This window comes from Acanthochromis polyacanthus, chromosome 9 (assembly GCF_021347895.1).
Source record: "Acanthochromis polyacanthus isolate Apoly-LR-REF ecotype Palm Island chromosome 9, KAUST_Apoly_ChrSc, whole genome shotgun sequence".
Lineage (NCBI taxonomy): Eukaryota > Metazoa > Chordata > Actinopteri > Pomacentridae > Acanthochromis > Acanthochromis polyacanthus.
Window position 1 is genome coordinate 34,606,279 of NC_067121.1, and position 17,473 is coordinate 34,623,751.

The following is a 17,473-nucleotide window of genomic DNA, read 5'->3' on the forward strand; positions in this document are numbered from 1 at the left end:
GAGGATGCTGTATGTGGAGGCCAGGTCCTAGGAACTTAAAAGAGCATTTCAGTGACAGATATTCTTCCACCACTGCTTTACTTCACAAGACAGATGAAAAGCACCAGAACTGGACCCCTGGAGGTAACCTCACAAGGAGGTCCACACATCCAGCCTGCCAGTAGAACAGACAGTGTCGGGGTGTGGTGCTCTTTGTTGTTGTTCCCCCACACTGAAGACAAGTATTGTCTTGCATTGTGGCTTCTCACTCTCCTGTGCTCCTTCTCCACAGAGAGACACCTGCCAAACCAAAGCTTTCCTTCTTCAAATCCATTTATAATCAATGAACGTGTCTCCAAGCCTCCAAGCCTGCGACAAAAGCAGCTCACTGCTGAGCTGCACAACGATTTTCCAAGAGACTGAATTTGTTGTGTTTCCGTTCAGGAATTGCGAGGCAGCATCACGTTCGCTCACAGGAACTGAAGAATTGATTATAGCTTGAAAGACACTCGGATAATTTTCAGACTCCTAAAGATGAGCTCTTTTCTGAAATGTCTAAAATCGAGCACAACTGCTTTTACATATTTGACAGAAGCCTAATTACTGTTAGTTTTAATGCGATTGTTGTTCATTGATACCTAGAGAGGAAAAACACTGAAAATAAGACTCAAATTATCAAATGTAATGTCAGCAGTGAGTTTTGGGTCAATGTTTCAATGACTGTTCTGTTCACACTATTGAGGACTACTCAATAATAGCCACAGCCTCTGAATAAATGCTCCTCCAGTGTCCCCTGCAGGTCAGACTGCTTCTTACATTCAGTAGTAGAAACATCTTCAGAGCTAAATAGTCTTTAGAAAAGCTTAAAATGAGCACACGATTAGGGAATCATTTCAGACCTTTTTTATTCAGTTACAGTGAAAAAAAATCTCTAAAGGATTACACAAATATGTACTTTTCATTCAAGAATGTCACTGAAAAGCTTCCTCTTCTTGGACTCGCCGGTCTGTATTTCCTGCCAGTGGGCTCTTCTGTGTGCAAAGTGAGTGAGGGCGAATTTGGCCCACACATGTCGAGCAAACTGATCCGACCTCAGCTGGCTTTCACTTGGAACTGGAAAAGGAAGAGAGACAGGAATGGAGGAGAGTCATGAATAGGGAAGAGAGGAAGAGGAAATGAGTTTTGTACAAATGTGAGTGAAAGCTTCTGTCAGCAGAGCTTTTCAGACGCTGAATAGAAACATTTCTGGCTCCATCCGTCTGTTAAAGTGACGGAATTCTGTCACACAGTCATAGATCACTTTTATGTTATTGTTCTTCGTGGATCCATTCAGACAAACACACCACAGTGATGAAGAGAGCCATGGTAAACATGGGATTTGACACATTATTTGTCTTCTGTATGACTTTTAAATCTTGACTCCGTATGTGGCAGCTCACCTTTCTAAATTGAAGAATAGCACAGCCTTACTTGCCGTTAGATCCTTTCTCCATGTCAGGGATAAATTATAATTAGTAGCTATTAAGTAAACTCTGAGGAAAGACTCCTACAAACAGTTGGAAGCAACAAACTGAACTCCAACTCCTGTTAACTCCTTGTCAAAACCTGGATTCATTCTGTATAGATGAGTCTGACTACTCTGTAACAGTCTGTCATCACCACTGTTCACTGTTATGTTTACAGACATTTCTGTTTGTAATGAATGTGAAACTGTAAGGCAAGGGGAATGGGAAAAGGTGTTTTGTGATTTTGGTCACAAACGGAGTCTTCTGCTCTGTGATTCTTCGGAAATGTGGAAAAAAACCTTCACTCATTTGATTTACACAACGTGAAGAATATCAAGTTCAAGTTTACTTTATCGTCTCCCATGGGAGAAACAGAACACAATAAAGCAGAACACATACTATTAGGAATGCATAATAAATACATGACATATAAATAAGTTAAGACAAGTTAAAATAATATAAGAACAAACTAAAATACACACATTCCCCCATACATACACCCCCTGTCAAAAGTTTTAGGACACTTTCTCATTCAAATAAAGTAGAACCTGTCCTACAACTTTTGACAGGGGGTGTATCTACCAAATTTGGTACATCAGGCTGAACAAAAAAGTCAGTGACAGCCACATTCCAAACCCAACAGGAAGTGAGCTACTTTGCGTTGAATGTCAGATTTTGCCCATTTTTCAGTTTTTCTAGAGTGAACTCCTCCTAGGGGGAAACTCCAATTCACCTCAAATTTGACCAGTACATACAGGAGGCCTTAATGATCCAAAGTTATTAAAATCTTTTTCCAAAGTCAAAGGGCGTGTCAGTGGCGGCCTGTGGAATTTTGATCCTTCGCCATGAAATTTCAAATGCTGTGTAAATGCCCTGAACATGCTCCAATCTGCCTGAAACTTTACATGTATGATCAGAGTCCTGCCCTGATCACATCCATATGATGAAATACACCCCCTGTCAAACATTGTAGGACAGGTTCTACTTTATTTGAATGAGACAGTGTCCTAAAACTTTTGACAGGGGGTGTACATGTCGCACAACCCCAATTACCTCCCTCTGCTCGCTGCACCTAGTCGCTCAATGACTTTACTGAGACGGGGATAAAAGAGTTTTTAAATGGTTGAGCCTGCACAGCGGGACTGTACCTCCTGCCTGAATTCAACAGCTCGTACTCTGTGAACAGGACATGGGATGAATCAGCAATGTGCGCATATCTGATTTATGAACTTTTGCGTGCTGATCTGGATGCGACCCCCTGCAGCTCAGACTTGTGTCGTATTGAATCGACAGTGATAAGAAACGTTACCAAGTCCAGCCTTGTAAGAGTGAGCTCATTCAGACGTGATCCCAACACAGTGGCATCAGATTAACAGAAAACAGTGAAGTGTCTGAAAGCTGCTAGCAGTACCTAGTTCCTGTGCGATGCTTTGCCTCTGACTGACTGAAGCGCTGTTCCACACAGCTTCAAGCACCCGACTGCCCACCCGGGAACAGGCCATTTGGACGTACTGACCCTGGGAGGACAAGAAACGTGACGAGGCAAGAGAACCGTGATTAATCTTACACGTATGGCATCATTTTTTAAAATTCTGTAAATACAACAAATAAATGAAATGATCACATGTACCTCCAGCCTCCTGAGGATTTTGCCCCTGCCCTTGTCGCTGGATGTGGTGATGAGGGCCTGGAGGACGTGGCTGCCTGCAGGGTCGGAGGCCAGCGTGAGGAGGTCAGCGGGGGTCAGAGTTCGGAGGCTGCTGAGGAGGAGTGAACGCTCCTTGAACTTAGCCAGCGCCTGGACCAGCCGGGAGCCGTGATAACAGATGGAGGTCAGCGGGACCTACAAACAAACAAGAAGACCGGAACACTGACTCAACACCAGCTCAGTGGTATTCAGAGGGTGATTTAAGAGGGCTAATTCAAGAGGACTGCAATTAAAAGCCAGCCACAAATGATTTGGTTCGACTTCCCTCAGCTGTTTACCTCTGTCTGTATGTTGCCCTCTGCTGTTTCAGAGTGGTAGTACACCTCATAGGTGAGCAGGGACATAAAGAGAGGGAGGCAGTTGACGTGTCGGGAGCCAGGCTCGGCGCAGTGGAAAGCCTGGGAGGCGACAAATCAGCAGGGCTTTATCCACCAATCAAGCATAAAGTAGTCGTCGTGCACCATCAATTCCAGGCAGAAAGGAGGAGGAGGTGCTGTACTGATTTAAGACACAACAACTCTTTGAGACTTACACTGAGGAGGCACTGCATCATCTCGTTCTGTCTCTCTTCACTTTCTGCACAGCTTTCTGCCAGCTGGACGATCACACCCATGTGACCCGCAGCCAAGATGGCCTCCACGCCCTGGACCAGCTCGTCAAACAGCCTCAGGAACTGTGGAGAAGAGGAACCATGAAGGGAGTCACAAGCAGCTACAAAGTAATGCATCCCATCTGCTTGACCAAAAGGTGTGACCTACCAGTTTGCATTTGGCTGAGGCTGCGGTGAACCTCTGAATGGGGAAGTTGGCGATGGGATGGAGGGCGAGGTCCACCAGCTGACCCTTGAGGTGGCTCTTGTAGAGGTCACGGAGAAGAGACTTGGGGGACAGCCGAATAATGGTCTCTATGAGGTGACTGGAGGCCTGGTCCTTCAGAAAGACCAGAAGTGGACTGCAGGGAAAAGCAAAAAACAACAAAGCCTTCACGTAACAAACAGTTCAGCGAACTTAAAAATGTATTTCGGAGAACCACTTCCTCTTACCTAACTCCAGGAGCGGCGTTGCGACTCGTCAGATACTCCATGATGCGTTTGAGGAGCTGTTTGCAGAGTTTGGGTCGCTTTCTGTTGCACACAGTCAGCATGGTCTGAAACACTGCGCTAGCGACGGCGTCTGTCACACTCACTAGAAGGAAAGGAGATGCGTTTTGAGATTTCTTGCCAGCTTAAAGGCGCCCTATGGCAAGCAAAATAAAAGCTGTGTGTACATCCAGGGTTTAATACTAAAACACACTCCCTGCATTCCAAAATCACATACATTGTACTTCAAGTACATACTGCAGCTGCCTCAACAAAGTACTGTTGCATGCTGTATGCAAAGAACTGAGACATACTACTTCAACATAATATTGTGTCTTTATAATCCGCCTTTACTGCCATGATGCCAGTTAGTAATGCGGCTTCTATGCCACTGTGATGGGTTAACAGTTAATTTTGCTGAAAATACTGCAACCCAGAAAGGACAGAAGATGTCTGAACCAATCGAGTCGATACATGGAATGCTGCTCTGGCATATAATAGGAGTAATTGGAGTCTCAGTCCAAAAATCCCATTGCTAAGCCCCTTAATGTCCCACAGCATGGTATGAATGGTTGTGAAACTGAGTGAGGAATGATCTCTGGACTGCATTAGAAGTACCGGACAAGTGGTATCTAAGACACCCTTACTTTGGAGTGAGAATAAATATCCGACCTTCCCATAAGTCAGTTAGAACAGAGAAATCCTCTTTGATGAATGTGTAACATCTTCAACAACCAAATAAAAGTGCTGTTGCCTTCTATGGGATCACAGAATCAGTACAGAGCAAGACTGAAGACATCAAAACTGTCAAACAACATGAGTGGAATTATGTAGTAATTATATCAGTTTTACTCAAACCAAAATTAGTTCGAAATGTTTCTTCTTCTCTTAAGCAAACGCCTTTTGCTTTGATAATAACTTTGTACTCTCTCTATTCTGTCAAGCAGCTTCATGAGGTCGACACCTGCAGCTTTACCGTTTTTGAAGGAGGTCCTACATGTGCTTATATTTGTTAGCCAGACTGCACAGGTTCATGAGATGTTGTGGGCAAAGGAACACATTGGTGAGCACCATTGTTTAGGTTCACAGGCTGAAGCAGGACAGTTGGTTGGTGTTGTATTTGTATCGTTGTTTTGCAAAAAACTAATAAAAATATGTTGTCCTGAGGGGGAAAAACACGTTTGGGTGGACTGAGCTCCCTAGAAAGGCTTGAATTAATGGATTACTGTTGTGCTGAAAAACTAGTAACGGTCCCCATGGAGATTAAATCAGGATGTTGGGAATAGCAGTCCCTTGAATTCCGCATCATCATTTCTTCTCTATGCCTCACAGTGGTAATCAGTCACAGAGAATCCACCCTTTCACCTTCTCCAAGGCTCACAAAGACATACCAGCTGGAGCTGAGAAAGTCACATTTTTACTCTCTAAAGTCCAGATTTCCACTAGGGCTGGACACAAATATCCAAATATTTGGTCATTGTGGTGGTATCTAAATATGAATTTTGAGATCGGAACACTTGGATTTCATCTCACTCCCCCCCTTTCGGTTTGTAAACGGAAGACAAAATGCCGAAGACGTAGAAATCCATGCTGATGCTAGTGCTGTCAGAGCTTACTGAACACACTGCCTTTGCTTTCTGGCCCCTTCTCCTTACAGAAATTGCTATTTGGACCAGCCCTAATTTCACTGGTCTAACGTCCATTCCTTGTGTTTCTTGAGCTGAGCAATTTCCTTCAGCTTGGTCTCCCTCAGCAGTGTTCTTTTTTGGCAGCAGTTCAACCATGAAGCCTTGATTCACACAGTCTCCTCTAAACAGTTGATGTTAAGACGTGTTGTGATGTGATTTCTGAGGCTGTGAGCTCTAATGAACTTCTCTGCAGCAGGGGGAACTCTTCATCTTTCTTTCGCAGGGTGGTCCTCATGGGAGGCAGTTTTATCATCGCATTTGATTTTGCTTTTTTTGACTGAACTTGAACAAACTGTCAAAGTTTTTGAAAACTCTCCAGACTGACTGACCTTCACGTCTCAAAGTACTGATGGACTGTCAGTTCTCTTTACTTCGCTGAGGGGTTCCTGCCGTAATGAGCATTCATGCAGAGGTCAAATGGGGCTGTTCGCTGTTTGCCAACACTACTGAATGTCTCAAACACATTTAGAAGGCTGGAAACTCAACTAGTTCACTTGTTAAATATAAAGAAAAGTCTTTGAATGAGCAGGTGTGTCCAAAGTTTTGGCTGATGCTGTGTGTCCTCTAATTTTGTGCGGTGATAATTGGACAGATATTTCAGTTCAGACTGACATTCTTCAAATAATTACTAACCCAAAGCATAAAACTAAAGTTGCACTATAAACCCCATACTTAAAATGTATTTACTCTCTCATTTTAATTGAATTTGTTTCATAATGCTTCGAAAACTTGATTTAATGGCTTTTGCTGTGCCAGATTCCACCACTTCCCCTCAGATTAATGGTCTGCTAAAGCCTATAGTTTAAATCTGGGCTGGCGAAGTTAATAAATGGATAGACTGTGGACAAAATGATGTTTATTTCTGCCAGGAGAGCACTGCTAAAAGGTTTCTCTGCACCATCTGTACTTGCCGCGACTTAATTTATCAACTATTTCATTTTGTTTTAGTATTAAAACTGCAAGGTTGGATTTATCATTTAAATTACAAACACCGTCGAGAGAGCATTTCATTCACAGAAGCTGCTCTCGGGAACTTTCTCTGTGATTCTCTGCTGAGTTCTCACTTTTAAACAGGCTTAAAGAGATTTCAAATTCCTGCAAAAATGTCAGAGCAGTCAGGAGAGCACAAGAGGAGGAAGACACCCCTGACATCTGACAGGAATGAGAACTAGAAAGAAGATGGATAAAGCGAAATCCTGAAATAATGGCACCAAAGCCCCCGTTCAGACAAGCATTCCTTTCAGCTAATCTGACAGCATTTGAATGTGTTGGCTTTAGATCTGAATAAGCACCCTGGTAACTTATCCACAACAGTCACGATGGCAATCTCACTAGAATGGACCTAATGACGTGTCCGTACGGCTTTGAGCACGGCTAAACTCTGAAGTGCATGCAGTCACATGACAGATAGGCACACACATAATATGTACTTTGAGTTCTGTGAAGCAATGTGGGGAAGGCTTTTAACGCATCGCAGCACCAATATTGGAGCAAAAATAGCACAGGGAACTAAAGAGACAGTTTGCTGGCAAAATCACAGAACACATTTCTCATCCTACAACTGCCATGATGACGGACACGAGCCAGGACATCAGATTATGAGACTCATCAATAAAAAATGGAATCTGTATTTTTGACAAATGTTGACTGAGGCAAAGTTTGAGTTTGTTGCTTTCAATTGTTTGTTGTTATTGAGTTTATTTAAGGTGGTAGTCTACCCTAATTTCTTAAACAACTTATTTTGTTATAATTTCTAAACAATGCAACCAATCAACACAAAACTTGGCACAAAGAAAGATGGATTTTGTAGAAGCATTTTACATTTAGCTAAAGTCTGCCACATTTTAGAGTTTCCATGGTAGCAACAGATTTGGCGAGATACAAAAAATCTTGTGGAACAAATATCTTCAGAAGGAAAATAGCTCTCAACACCAAATCTGGTGTGCTGACTCCTTATGTTATTATGTATGTTTTAAGTAGACATCTTTTCCTATTTTTGTATACCTGAATGATAACCATGAAAAGAGTCCTTTTTTTCTATTTGAGGATAAATATTAGATGAAGTAAAAATATGTCTACTTAAAACATACATAGGGTGAAATTTTGGGTGAAATTTTGAATTTCAAAGTATTTCGATGACTGCCCTTTAAAGGGTTAATCTGATTTTAGTATTTTCGGAAATCTCCTTGGTTGTTTTCTTTGCTTGATGCAGGCCAATAATTTGACCCTGCTGAGACAGATTAACATCCTTTCCATGACCACAGCATATGTCTTCCAACATGGTTGTTTAAGAAATGAGAAGCTCCTCACTGCATCAGCTATGGGGGGTTAAAGAGGGTTGAAGAAGTTGTTTCAGCTGAAACATATTCATCACTGCAGTAATTATCCAAAGGAGGTTCTTACCTATTTGCTTAGTTGAATCCAGGTGGCGATTTTTTTTTTTTTTTTTTTTGGCCAGGCAGTGTATTGAGAAATACATTCAAAGTGTCTACATGACAACAGCAATCAATTGAAGACAGAATATAAGCAGCAGCATATATGAACCCCTTTGTGCTGACACTGCCGATAAAAGCTGATCTACATTCAGAAAACTTAGAAGGATGACCTGCTGGGGTTTGACGAGAGATGACTCACGGTTAACGTTGTCCATCAAGGTCTCTGTGAGGTTTTTCAGCTCATACCAAAACGAGGTGGGAATCTCAAAGTCTGTCAGCTGAGGAGCAGCGTTGCGTTCCTTTGTACCTGGTTAAAAACAAGAATATCAAAAGAGAAAAGATGGCATGAATACAGGCTCAAAGTGAACATGCCTCTTGGTGCAGAAGTCCTGACACAGCCGAACAGTAGCAGCACTGACAAACCCGACAGATCAAAGGCTTTATTTCCATCCTGTATTTCTTGAAGAAAATCAGACCACTGTGAAAAAATCCTGAACTTTCAACGGTGAACAGCCACTCAGAATGCTTTATCTCTGCCTGTCTGGTAAGTGTCAGCTACTGGCAATACTGCTCATGGAGTTAATCAAATGTTACAATAGTTAGCAGCCAACTGAATCAATGTGCGTCGAAACTTGTAGTCAGAGCCAAAACTGAGTCAGTTCTGAGCACATAAACAATAAACAGACGTTATGATGGTCATTCATGGATTCGTGACTTTATCTTTGGGTCTACTAGGTACATGTTTGCAAGCTTTATTGTTTAAAAAAACCTTACTTTTCTGTTTATTTCTGAACAGTACATTGCCATTTGTAAGCCCTCCTGAAAACATTCAGATATTTCAGAGCAGGGATGTCAAACTCATTTTGGTCCAGGGGCCGCATACGACCTAATTTCATCTTAAAGGGGCCGGACCAGTAAACTTACAGCATAATTACCGAGAAGTAACAATAAGTCTAAGTTTATGCGACGTTTGAGTGCAAAGGAGAACAAGTATGATAGAAAAATCTTTACATGTAATGAACTGTCCTTTTAAAAATTATATTAGAAACAACCAGAGATTAAAGTTAGTGCTATTTCAACAACACTATGACTCAGTTTAACATTTATTTGTGTGCATTGTGCATCAGAACTGATCATGGTGATTGTACAATGGCACAACATATTTAGTCACAGGTATGTGTAACTTAAAAACATAGTCCTGGAATTTAAAAAAAACATCAAACTTATCAAGATATAGAAATTTTTTGAAGTCCGTTTTCCGCATCTGGAAAGTAATTGTGAACACCTAAATTAACTCTGGATGGTAAAGCCAGTATATATCAGCGTAACGACAGCTATAAAGGCTTCCTTTGCTAACATGCCCTCATTCTGTGGGTCTAAGAACTCAGAGCAGCTTCACTTTGTGTTTTCTCTCTGGTGAAAAACATCTGCTGAGATGTCAGATTCTTCTTTCACTCTTCTACTTTCTGTAGCTTCTGGTCTGCATGCAGGTTTTTCAGCTTGTCCTGATGTTTTGTCTCAAAGTGCCATCTTAGATTCAATTCCTTAATTACAGCCACATTAGCTCCACAAATAAGACACACGGCTTCACCGGCAATGTCAACATACATAAACTCAGCCTCCCATCGCTTTGAAAGGCTCTGTTTTCAGAATCAACTTTTCTTTTCGTCTTTGTTAAGGGCTAGCTTTGACGTTACAACAGGGTTGCAGACAATAACAGACGCCTGACTTAAATGACGCGGAAATGTTCCCAGCTAACCTATCATTCGGCAAGGCAGCTGCACTATGGGATCTGTAGTTTGTGTGTTATCAGTGCTTCATATCGTCGGGCCATTAATAACAATAATAATAAATCAATGTAAAATGATCCTGCGGGCCGTATATAACTGTATTACTTGCCGGATATGGCCCGCAGGCCTTGAGTTTGACATGTGTTTTAGAGCAACTCTAGTGGGGAAATAGTGGTGGACTGCGAGGAAGCTTCTCATTCTTTGTTTGAGGACCAAACCAGCCGCTAGACAGGTGACATGCAAATGTGTTACATGGTGATGTAAACAGAAGTAATAAAAGAAAAGCCTGTACTTCAAACAATGTGTTTCAGGTCGGTAAAGAGCAGAGTTTCTGCAGGAGAGAATAACCCCCCTTTGGCGTGGACTTTGAGTTTTGTAAGTTTGCAGATCCAAATGGCATCCAGTAGTTCCTCAAAGAGAACACTTTGACTCATTTGATTCCCATCTATATGATAATGTAAGGTCTGGACATTAATGACTTATGCCGCGAACTGGTGCTCTATAAATAAAACAGAATTGAACTATGCTGAAAACGTTACATCTCTCTGTTTGAATTTCAGTTTCTTCCTGCTGGTTTTCATTCTCTCTGTGATCTCTACTTTCCTGTCCAAACCTGCGCATTCACTATTTTATGTCACCATGCATCCCTGGCCGCTGTTCATGAAATATGACTTCAAAATGGTCAGTCTGTTTTTGAATACAAAGCAAAGTCCACCTCCTCCCTATTCGTCCATTCTTTTCTAGAATATTCAGACTTTCAACTGAAAGTTGCTTTTACTGGCTCTACTCCATCACCAGTGTCCAAATTTGAGACCATTTTCATCTGAGTCGATGCCAGGGATCAATCCAGATGGGTTTTCCAAGGTCAATAACCAATATGAGCGGCCGATATGCAATAAATGTGATGTTTCAACAGCATGTCATACCAGAAAACCTGTAATTCACAACCAGCCTTCTTCATTAATAAGGATGACTATAAATGAAAATGTAAAATGTAAATAGAAGTGATTAAATTAGGACACTCTCCTCTGTTTATGTAGAATCCACTGAGTTTGTTTTCTGCAGTTATGTCTGTTGTTCTCCTGTTCTCCTAATCTTTCACTGTTCTGTCACTTTTGATAGATAGACTAACGTCCAGATAACGCATTATTAACCACTGTTTTCCAGACTCTGTTTCAGGGTAATCAGTGGCTGCCTTCTAACTTAGCCGCTAGCTGCGAGAAGCTAATTTCCTGGTTTGTAGCAACAGCTTGTTTTTTCTTGCCTCGTTTTTGCAGTCTCTGCTTGAGAGACATTTCTGAGAAAACAGAGTTACTACAGACAGAGAGAGGTGGCTGAATCAGGCCTGAAGTAGCGCGTTTCATTTATCAATAATCAGCCAATTAAAATAACAATACCAATAATGGGGAAAATGCCAAATATCGATAATGGGTCAGGCCGACAATCTGTCTATCCCTAGTCTAAGCTAAAAAAAGCTGCTTCACATCACTGGAATCTAATGCCCAAAAACTGCCTTTATGTTGCTAAATGGGTAAATTCTTTTGCTTCTAATCGATCCCTCCTTATTAAAGTGGAAATAGGCCAAACAACAGTAAGTATGCTGAATTGGAAAACCACTATGTTTCTGTGTGTTCACCTGGACGAGCCTCAGTTCGCGGTGGTCCCAGACAGCCTGCCAGCACATGTAGAAGTGTTCGGACCACGTGCGAGCCGTGAGCGTGTTTGATGAATTCTGCACAGTTGTCTCTCACAATCTGACTTAAAGACAACACCTGGGCCTCCAACGTGCCACAGCTCTCCTCCTCCTCTTCTTCTTCTGTGGTAGCAGATGGATCTTTCTGTGATGATTCTGAAGATTAACAAGACACACAGAGTTAAATCTGAGCAGGGCTTGTTTTGAGTGAAAAGCAAACTAACACTCAGACATACTCACCTGTCCACCTGGATATCTGTCTGACTCCACTCTCCACCACATGACCTCCACACCGGTCACAACAAACCGTCTTAAACTCCGAGCCCGATTCTCCACCCAGTTCCGCCAACACCTCGCCCACCTGGTCGGGGCTGGACAGCGGAAGCAGCCGCTGCAGAGTGATGCTTCCTGTCCGGTCCATCGCCACCAGAGTCGCTTTGCCCTTAACTTCTGTGAGGACATTCTCCACAAACATTTCTGTGGAAGACATTAGGAGAGCATCAACAGAGATGACAGCAGCTGAAGTTCCAAACAGAAGTGTAATGGAGTTGGACACACTTACGCAGCATAACCTGTCTGTTATATTTTAGGTAAATGATGCAATAATTCTGCAATATGTGAAATAATGTCACACCAGTATGTGATGACAAAAAGATGAGGGATGGTTGCATTTGACTCAGCACTATGGAAGCTCATTTAAACTAACATTTTAAATGTGGAAGCTGTCAGCGGAAGCAAAAGTCACCGACTCAAGCATGACTGAAATATGAGACAGTCTAACAACAGCTCATCTTCCCAAACAATGGACTAATGGAAAAGGTAGAGTTCGATATTTTTTTGACACCGATATTGCTATTTTTAGATTGTAAACATTATTTAAATGGAAAATTATGATTATTTTTTGAGCATATAACCCCTAATGGAGCTGTTATCTCCTGGACAGATTTGTGGTCACACTACTTACTGATGCTGGAGCAACCAAATGATAAATGACTCCACATTTTTTGATAAAATAGTTGCTGGTTCATTCTATATCACTGATCTGACTGTTTCAACTCTATTCTAGACTGACATTAACTTCAACCAGACAAATTAGGAGCACAGTTCCCAGTCTTCACCACCAATATGATTTTCTTTTTCTTATCATGCAGTCCAAAAGCCCAGATTTTTGTTCTAATACATATTAAAATGTTCTCCTGAACATTCTCAACTTTTTTTTACTTGCAGTCCTGTCCTCTACTTAGATCTCCAGAAAAACAATTCTTCTCACCTCTTTCTTCATTGTCTTCAAAGCCTTCGCTCAGTCTTTCTCCAACTCTGCGGAAATAGCCCACACTGAGGGCATCCAGGCGCTTCTTGCCTCCATCTCCTTGGCTCTTGTTTCCTTCCTCACCTCCCTTCCTCTTCCTCTCTCCTCTTCCTCCTCCATCTTCACCCTGGTGCTTCCTCTTCTTTCCTCCAGCTTTCTGCAGCTTCCTTTCCTCCGTTTTTGCCAGCATGTTTTGAAGTTTAAAACATGTGAGTCACAGGCAGGATGTGTTGTTCACTTTGATCTTTTGTCTGAAACAGGAATGAGATGCAGATAATCATTCAGATTTTAATTGAATCACTAACCAGCACGTTTTTATCAGCAGTGTAATAAATACTATCAGTGACACTGAAAATAAGAGGTTGAAGTTAGAGAAACCCATACTGCTGTTATTAATACGTTGTAATAAATAAAAAAGGTAACACATATGCACATCCCTTCCTCGTGGTCTTGTTAAACATTAGATGAGCTCAGATTGAAAATTGTATGTACATAAGGGATGTTTATCTGTTTGGTGAGATAGATGCATGCCGAATTTACTTCTGGCAACTAATGACTACGAATATGTCGAAAACCGTGGTCTACAATGTCAATATGGTCCCGACAAGCGATGACAAATTAAATAAGTATATTTCTTACATGAAGTTCGGCTAAAAGACACACATGCTGTAAGTTAAGGAGGCTAACTTCTCATTTTATCTCGATAATTATCGACATAGATAGACGCTGTCTGGCATAGAACAGTTTAATGAGACTTTCAGCATATTTCGCACTATTTATGAATTGATAAACAAGGGAATTACGGATAGCAACAGACTGTTTAACTCACGTGAAATGTGTTCACCAGGCAGAGGCGGTGTGTTGCTGACGCGTCGTGATGACGTCAAATTGATGCGCGCCTTCTCAGAAGTTGATCAGAAACTGGACAGACCGTAGAAAACAGAACATTTGACATAAAATAAAAGTCTCACCTTTCTTTACATGGCTAGCAGGCATAGTCAAGTTCACACCTGGCTCATTTATATCGTCCTGCTGTTTTGTACTGATTGGTTAGCCTGATTTAACTTCGTTTTCTCTTTTACACTCGGACCCAGGCAACCGTGTGGCCAATCCAGGTAAGAACAGGAAGGTAAGAAGAGCAGGTAACAGTGGTAATGGGAAGTTATTTTGGCACGGCTCCTAAAGAAGTACCGTCTCTTTCGGCTCCCAGATGACTCCTGATTTAGTATTATTTGTAGCCTCATATTTTAGTCTAAACTGGCAGATATGAATGATTTGTGCATTGATTAACCCTTAAGCATTCATTGTTTCTATGAGAAGCCTCATAATTGCCTTATTTTGTGCATTTGTTCTGTTAAAAAAGCAGGCATTCTTACTTTTGTTTGATATTTTAATCAAACCTTTTTTTGCACAAAAAACAAATGAACAAAGCACAAACCCACGGAACAGAACCTGAACCAAACTTTGTGTTCAAACAGTATAAATGTCCTCTGTGCAGGTTGGCAATCAGAAAAATCAGATGTCTCAGCTTGGATGGGCTGATACCATTTCTTCTTTTGGTGAGTATATGCCCTATTTTTTGAGAAGATTCTCAGATGGAGCAGAAGTTGCCACAAAATACATTCTATCCTCCATCACCTTCACCAGGTGGGGGAAGACTGGGCCTTGGCCTGCCACCAGCTCAATGGGTCATTTGCTCGTTGGATGAGGGGCTCCTCAAGATATGACCTCACCTCCATTACAGCATCAGCTGTAGGATTTCTTGCTGGCAGCAGCAAGAAATTAGAGTATCTCCATGATATTGAGCTGTGTTTTTACTTGTGATAGCAAAACATTAATTTGCATTGTTGTAAGTGCTGATTACTTTTCACTTCATAGTATTTTGCTTGCCTTGTCTTATTTTTAGTACTTGTCAGGTTAGCTGCTCAACCTACCAAGCTGTTTTTAGTGCTGCAGACTGGTGTCGGCCTCCAGTTGCAGGAGTAGCTGAAGTGGGCAGTTTGGTTTGTGGTGCTATGATTTAAGGCTTGCTGTGGTAGTTTTGGTGTTTTCTGTTGGAAATTCAGTTTATTCTTAGCACTATTCTTAATCTCAGTGCGTTGCCTTGCTGAATGATCCACCAATCCCCTGCAGTAGAACCATGCAATTTTTAATTCTGTATTGGCATTTTGGCCCACTCTCGCTTTGCTTCTTTGATAAAGTTACCTGTTATTTTTATATTGAGAAAAGTCAGATGTCACATGCCTCCTTTTAAATATTTGCCAGTATGCTCTGCTTTGGCTGACCTGTTCAGACGATTGTATTCATTTATTTAAACTCAATTTGCCTGTGATTCTTGTCATTCCCTCCATGCATTTATATGTGCTATTGCATTTTTTTTTTATCAACCTTACCTTCTCTGTCTGATAGTTTGTGCTTTGTCCTTTCTGTCTCTGTACCTCTCTGCAGGTATATCAGGCTCTGAAGCTGCACAAGTCTGATCTGTGGTCACTGGTGTCACCAATCTGTCCAGTGTTTGTGATCTCTTGCTTGTTGTCTGTTTGTTTATCCTTGCTTTCTCTTTTTCTCTCCGTCCTTTATCCTCACCCCAGCAGGTCGAGCCACATATCCACTGTCCCTGAGCGTGGCTTTGCTGAAGGTTTGTTCCTGTTGAAAGAGAGCTCTTCATCCTCACCGTCACATCTATAATGCTCATGTGAAATCTTGGGATCTATTGGATTTTCCATATATAGTTTTGTAGGTCTTAATTTAAAGTTTTAGATTAGTCTGGTAATTTTTTTATAGTGTATATAATACTGTCGGTTCCTAACCTTAATATTTCAGTCAGGTTTATTGTATTAGATAATATTGTAGTGTTGTTGGTGTAATGTTTAAATTGCTTAGGTTAATTCATGTAACTTTGCATTTTATAATATTGAAATTACTCAGTTAAATTCATATAATATTGCAGGGTTTTATCCTGAATACTTAAAGTCGTTGGATAAATTTGCAACGCCAGTCTTACTTCTCTGCTGGAAACCACTTTAACTCAATGTCAGCTGTTTTAACGTGCTGTATAATTAACAGTGACGTGGTTCTGACTGGTTGAATGTGTGAAGTACAGGCTACACAAAAGGGGAAGTTGTTCAAAGCCACTAAATTACAACCAACAATGTCATTCTTGGTTGAAACCAGCAGATGGCAGCATGGTTCCTTCGCTGGTGGAATGATTCATGACTGAGAATCGCCTCTCTGTGGGTGTAGGGATGTAGACTTGAGGCATGTGAATCAGTCAGAAAGAAACAGAAGCTGTAGCATCAACTTTAACACAGATGATTTGTAACTTAATCACAGCTTTTTGACGTCAGAGACCTTATACCTCCCCCACCCACAAGGCAGAAGAACCTTGGTGGGTTCTACTTGCATATTAAGTACAGAATAGACTTTTTTTTTTCAATTCATAAGCCCACTGAAGGCCATCAGCACCTGTTTTATTCATATTTTGAATGAATGAATGCACGATACATTCAAAGAGAAGGAAAAGCTTGCGTTGTAACCTTGCAGAATGAAAACGCTTTATTAAATATTACGTTTTATATAGAGATAGATGGATATATCTGTCTCTTTTGGTTCTATTCTCTCAGGTAGAATAGTTGCATCCTACTGCTATTTTTGTATGTCGAGGCCTTTTTGTATATGCTGTCTTCCTACTTATGTTTGTTTTCACAGCCTGATAGTTTTATTGGTGGAGTCGCACCAGTGGAGGACGACACATTCCTGCTCTTTAGGAAATACAGCAATGTAAAAATACCCCGTTACAGGTAAAAGTCCTGCATGGAAAAAGCCCACTTCAGTAAAAGTACGTAAGCTAATGCTTACGTGCAGTAGTCTGTAGTTAAAAGTATTAAAGTCAAAGTAGTAGCTTGGTGCCTCTGACTGATTCATTCTGTATGACATCATTAGATTATTAAGAATGCAGCATGTTGCTGCATGTGGAGCTATTTTGAACTAATTTATATACAGTTCTATATATACGTCCAGCTTGTTGGGTGTTTAATGGGGAAAATATGAAGCTCTAATACGCAAATCTTTTTTTCAGTTTTTGGGTGTTTTCTTTCATCTTTGTTTTTCAGTGAGACATCTGACCATTTAAAGGTTTACGGAAATTAACTCATGTAAGGAGTTTAGAGAAAACAATCATTTTACAGCTCAGACATCTGGAATGTGATCCAGACGTCACACTGCTTTTTTGTAAAACATCAATAAAGGCTGGAATCCACTGGTTTCATCCTCAACAGAGTGCTGTATT

At 41.2% G+C, this 17,473-nt stretch overlaps 2 protein-coding genes across 4 annotated transcripts in view; one reads left to right on the forward strand and one right to left on the reverse strand.

Moving 5' to 3' along the window:
- Positions 1 to 867: 867 nt before the first annotated feature.
- On the reverse strand, positions 868 to 14,095 carry LOC110958533 (nucleolar protein 9). The gene is made up of 12 exons (XM_022205117.2): positions 14,015 to 14,095; positions 13,147 to 13,436; positions 12,117 to 12,353; positions 11,820 to 12,032; positions 8,593 to 8,700; positions 4,235 to 4,376; positions 3,951 to 4,143; positions 3,725 to 3,865; positions 3,471 to 3,590; positions 3,115 to 3,327; positions 2,896 to 3,001; positions 868 to 1,092 (listed from the first exon to the last, which is right to left on the reverse strand). Exons 2-12 carry the CDS (start codon positions 13,373 to 13,375, stop codon positions 938 to 940), a joined length of 1,857 nt encoding a protein of 618 aa, XP_022060809.2. The 5' UTR covers positions 13,376 to 13,436; positions 14,015 to 14,095; the 3' UTR covers positions 868 to 937.
- tgm1l1 (transglutaminase 1 like 1) overlaps positions 14,096 to 17,473 on the forward strand; it is a 32,765-nt gene continuing 29,387 nt past the window's right edge. The window contains exons 1-4 of one of the 3 annotated variants that reach the window (XM_051953490.1): positions 14,096 to 14,300; positions 14,684 to 14,744; positions 14,833 to 15,823; positions 16,894 to 16,985. Coding sequence is in view for 2 of the 3 variants with exons in the window: in XM_051953489.1 (XP_051809449.1) it covers positions 16,861 to 16,985 (125 nt within the window). In the remaining variant the exon portion in view is untranslated. Of the gene's footprint in view, positions 14,315 to 14,683; positions 14,745 to 14,832; positions 16,986 to 17,473 lie in introns of all 3 variants that reach the window. The other 2 variants (XM_051953489.1, XM_051953488.1) reach the window with 2 other exon arrangements.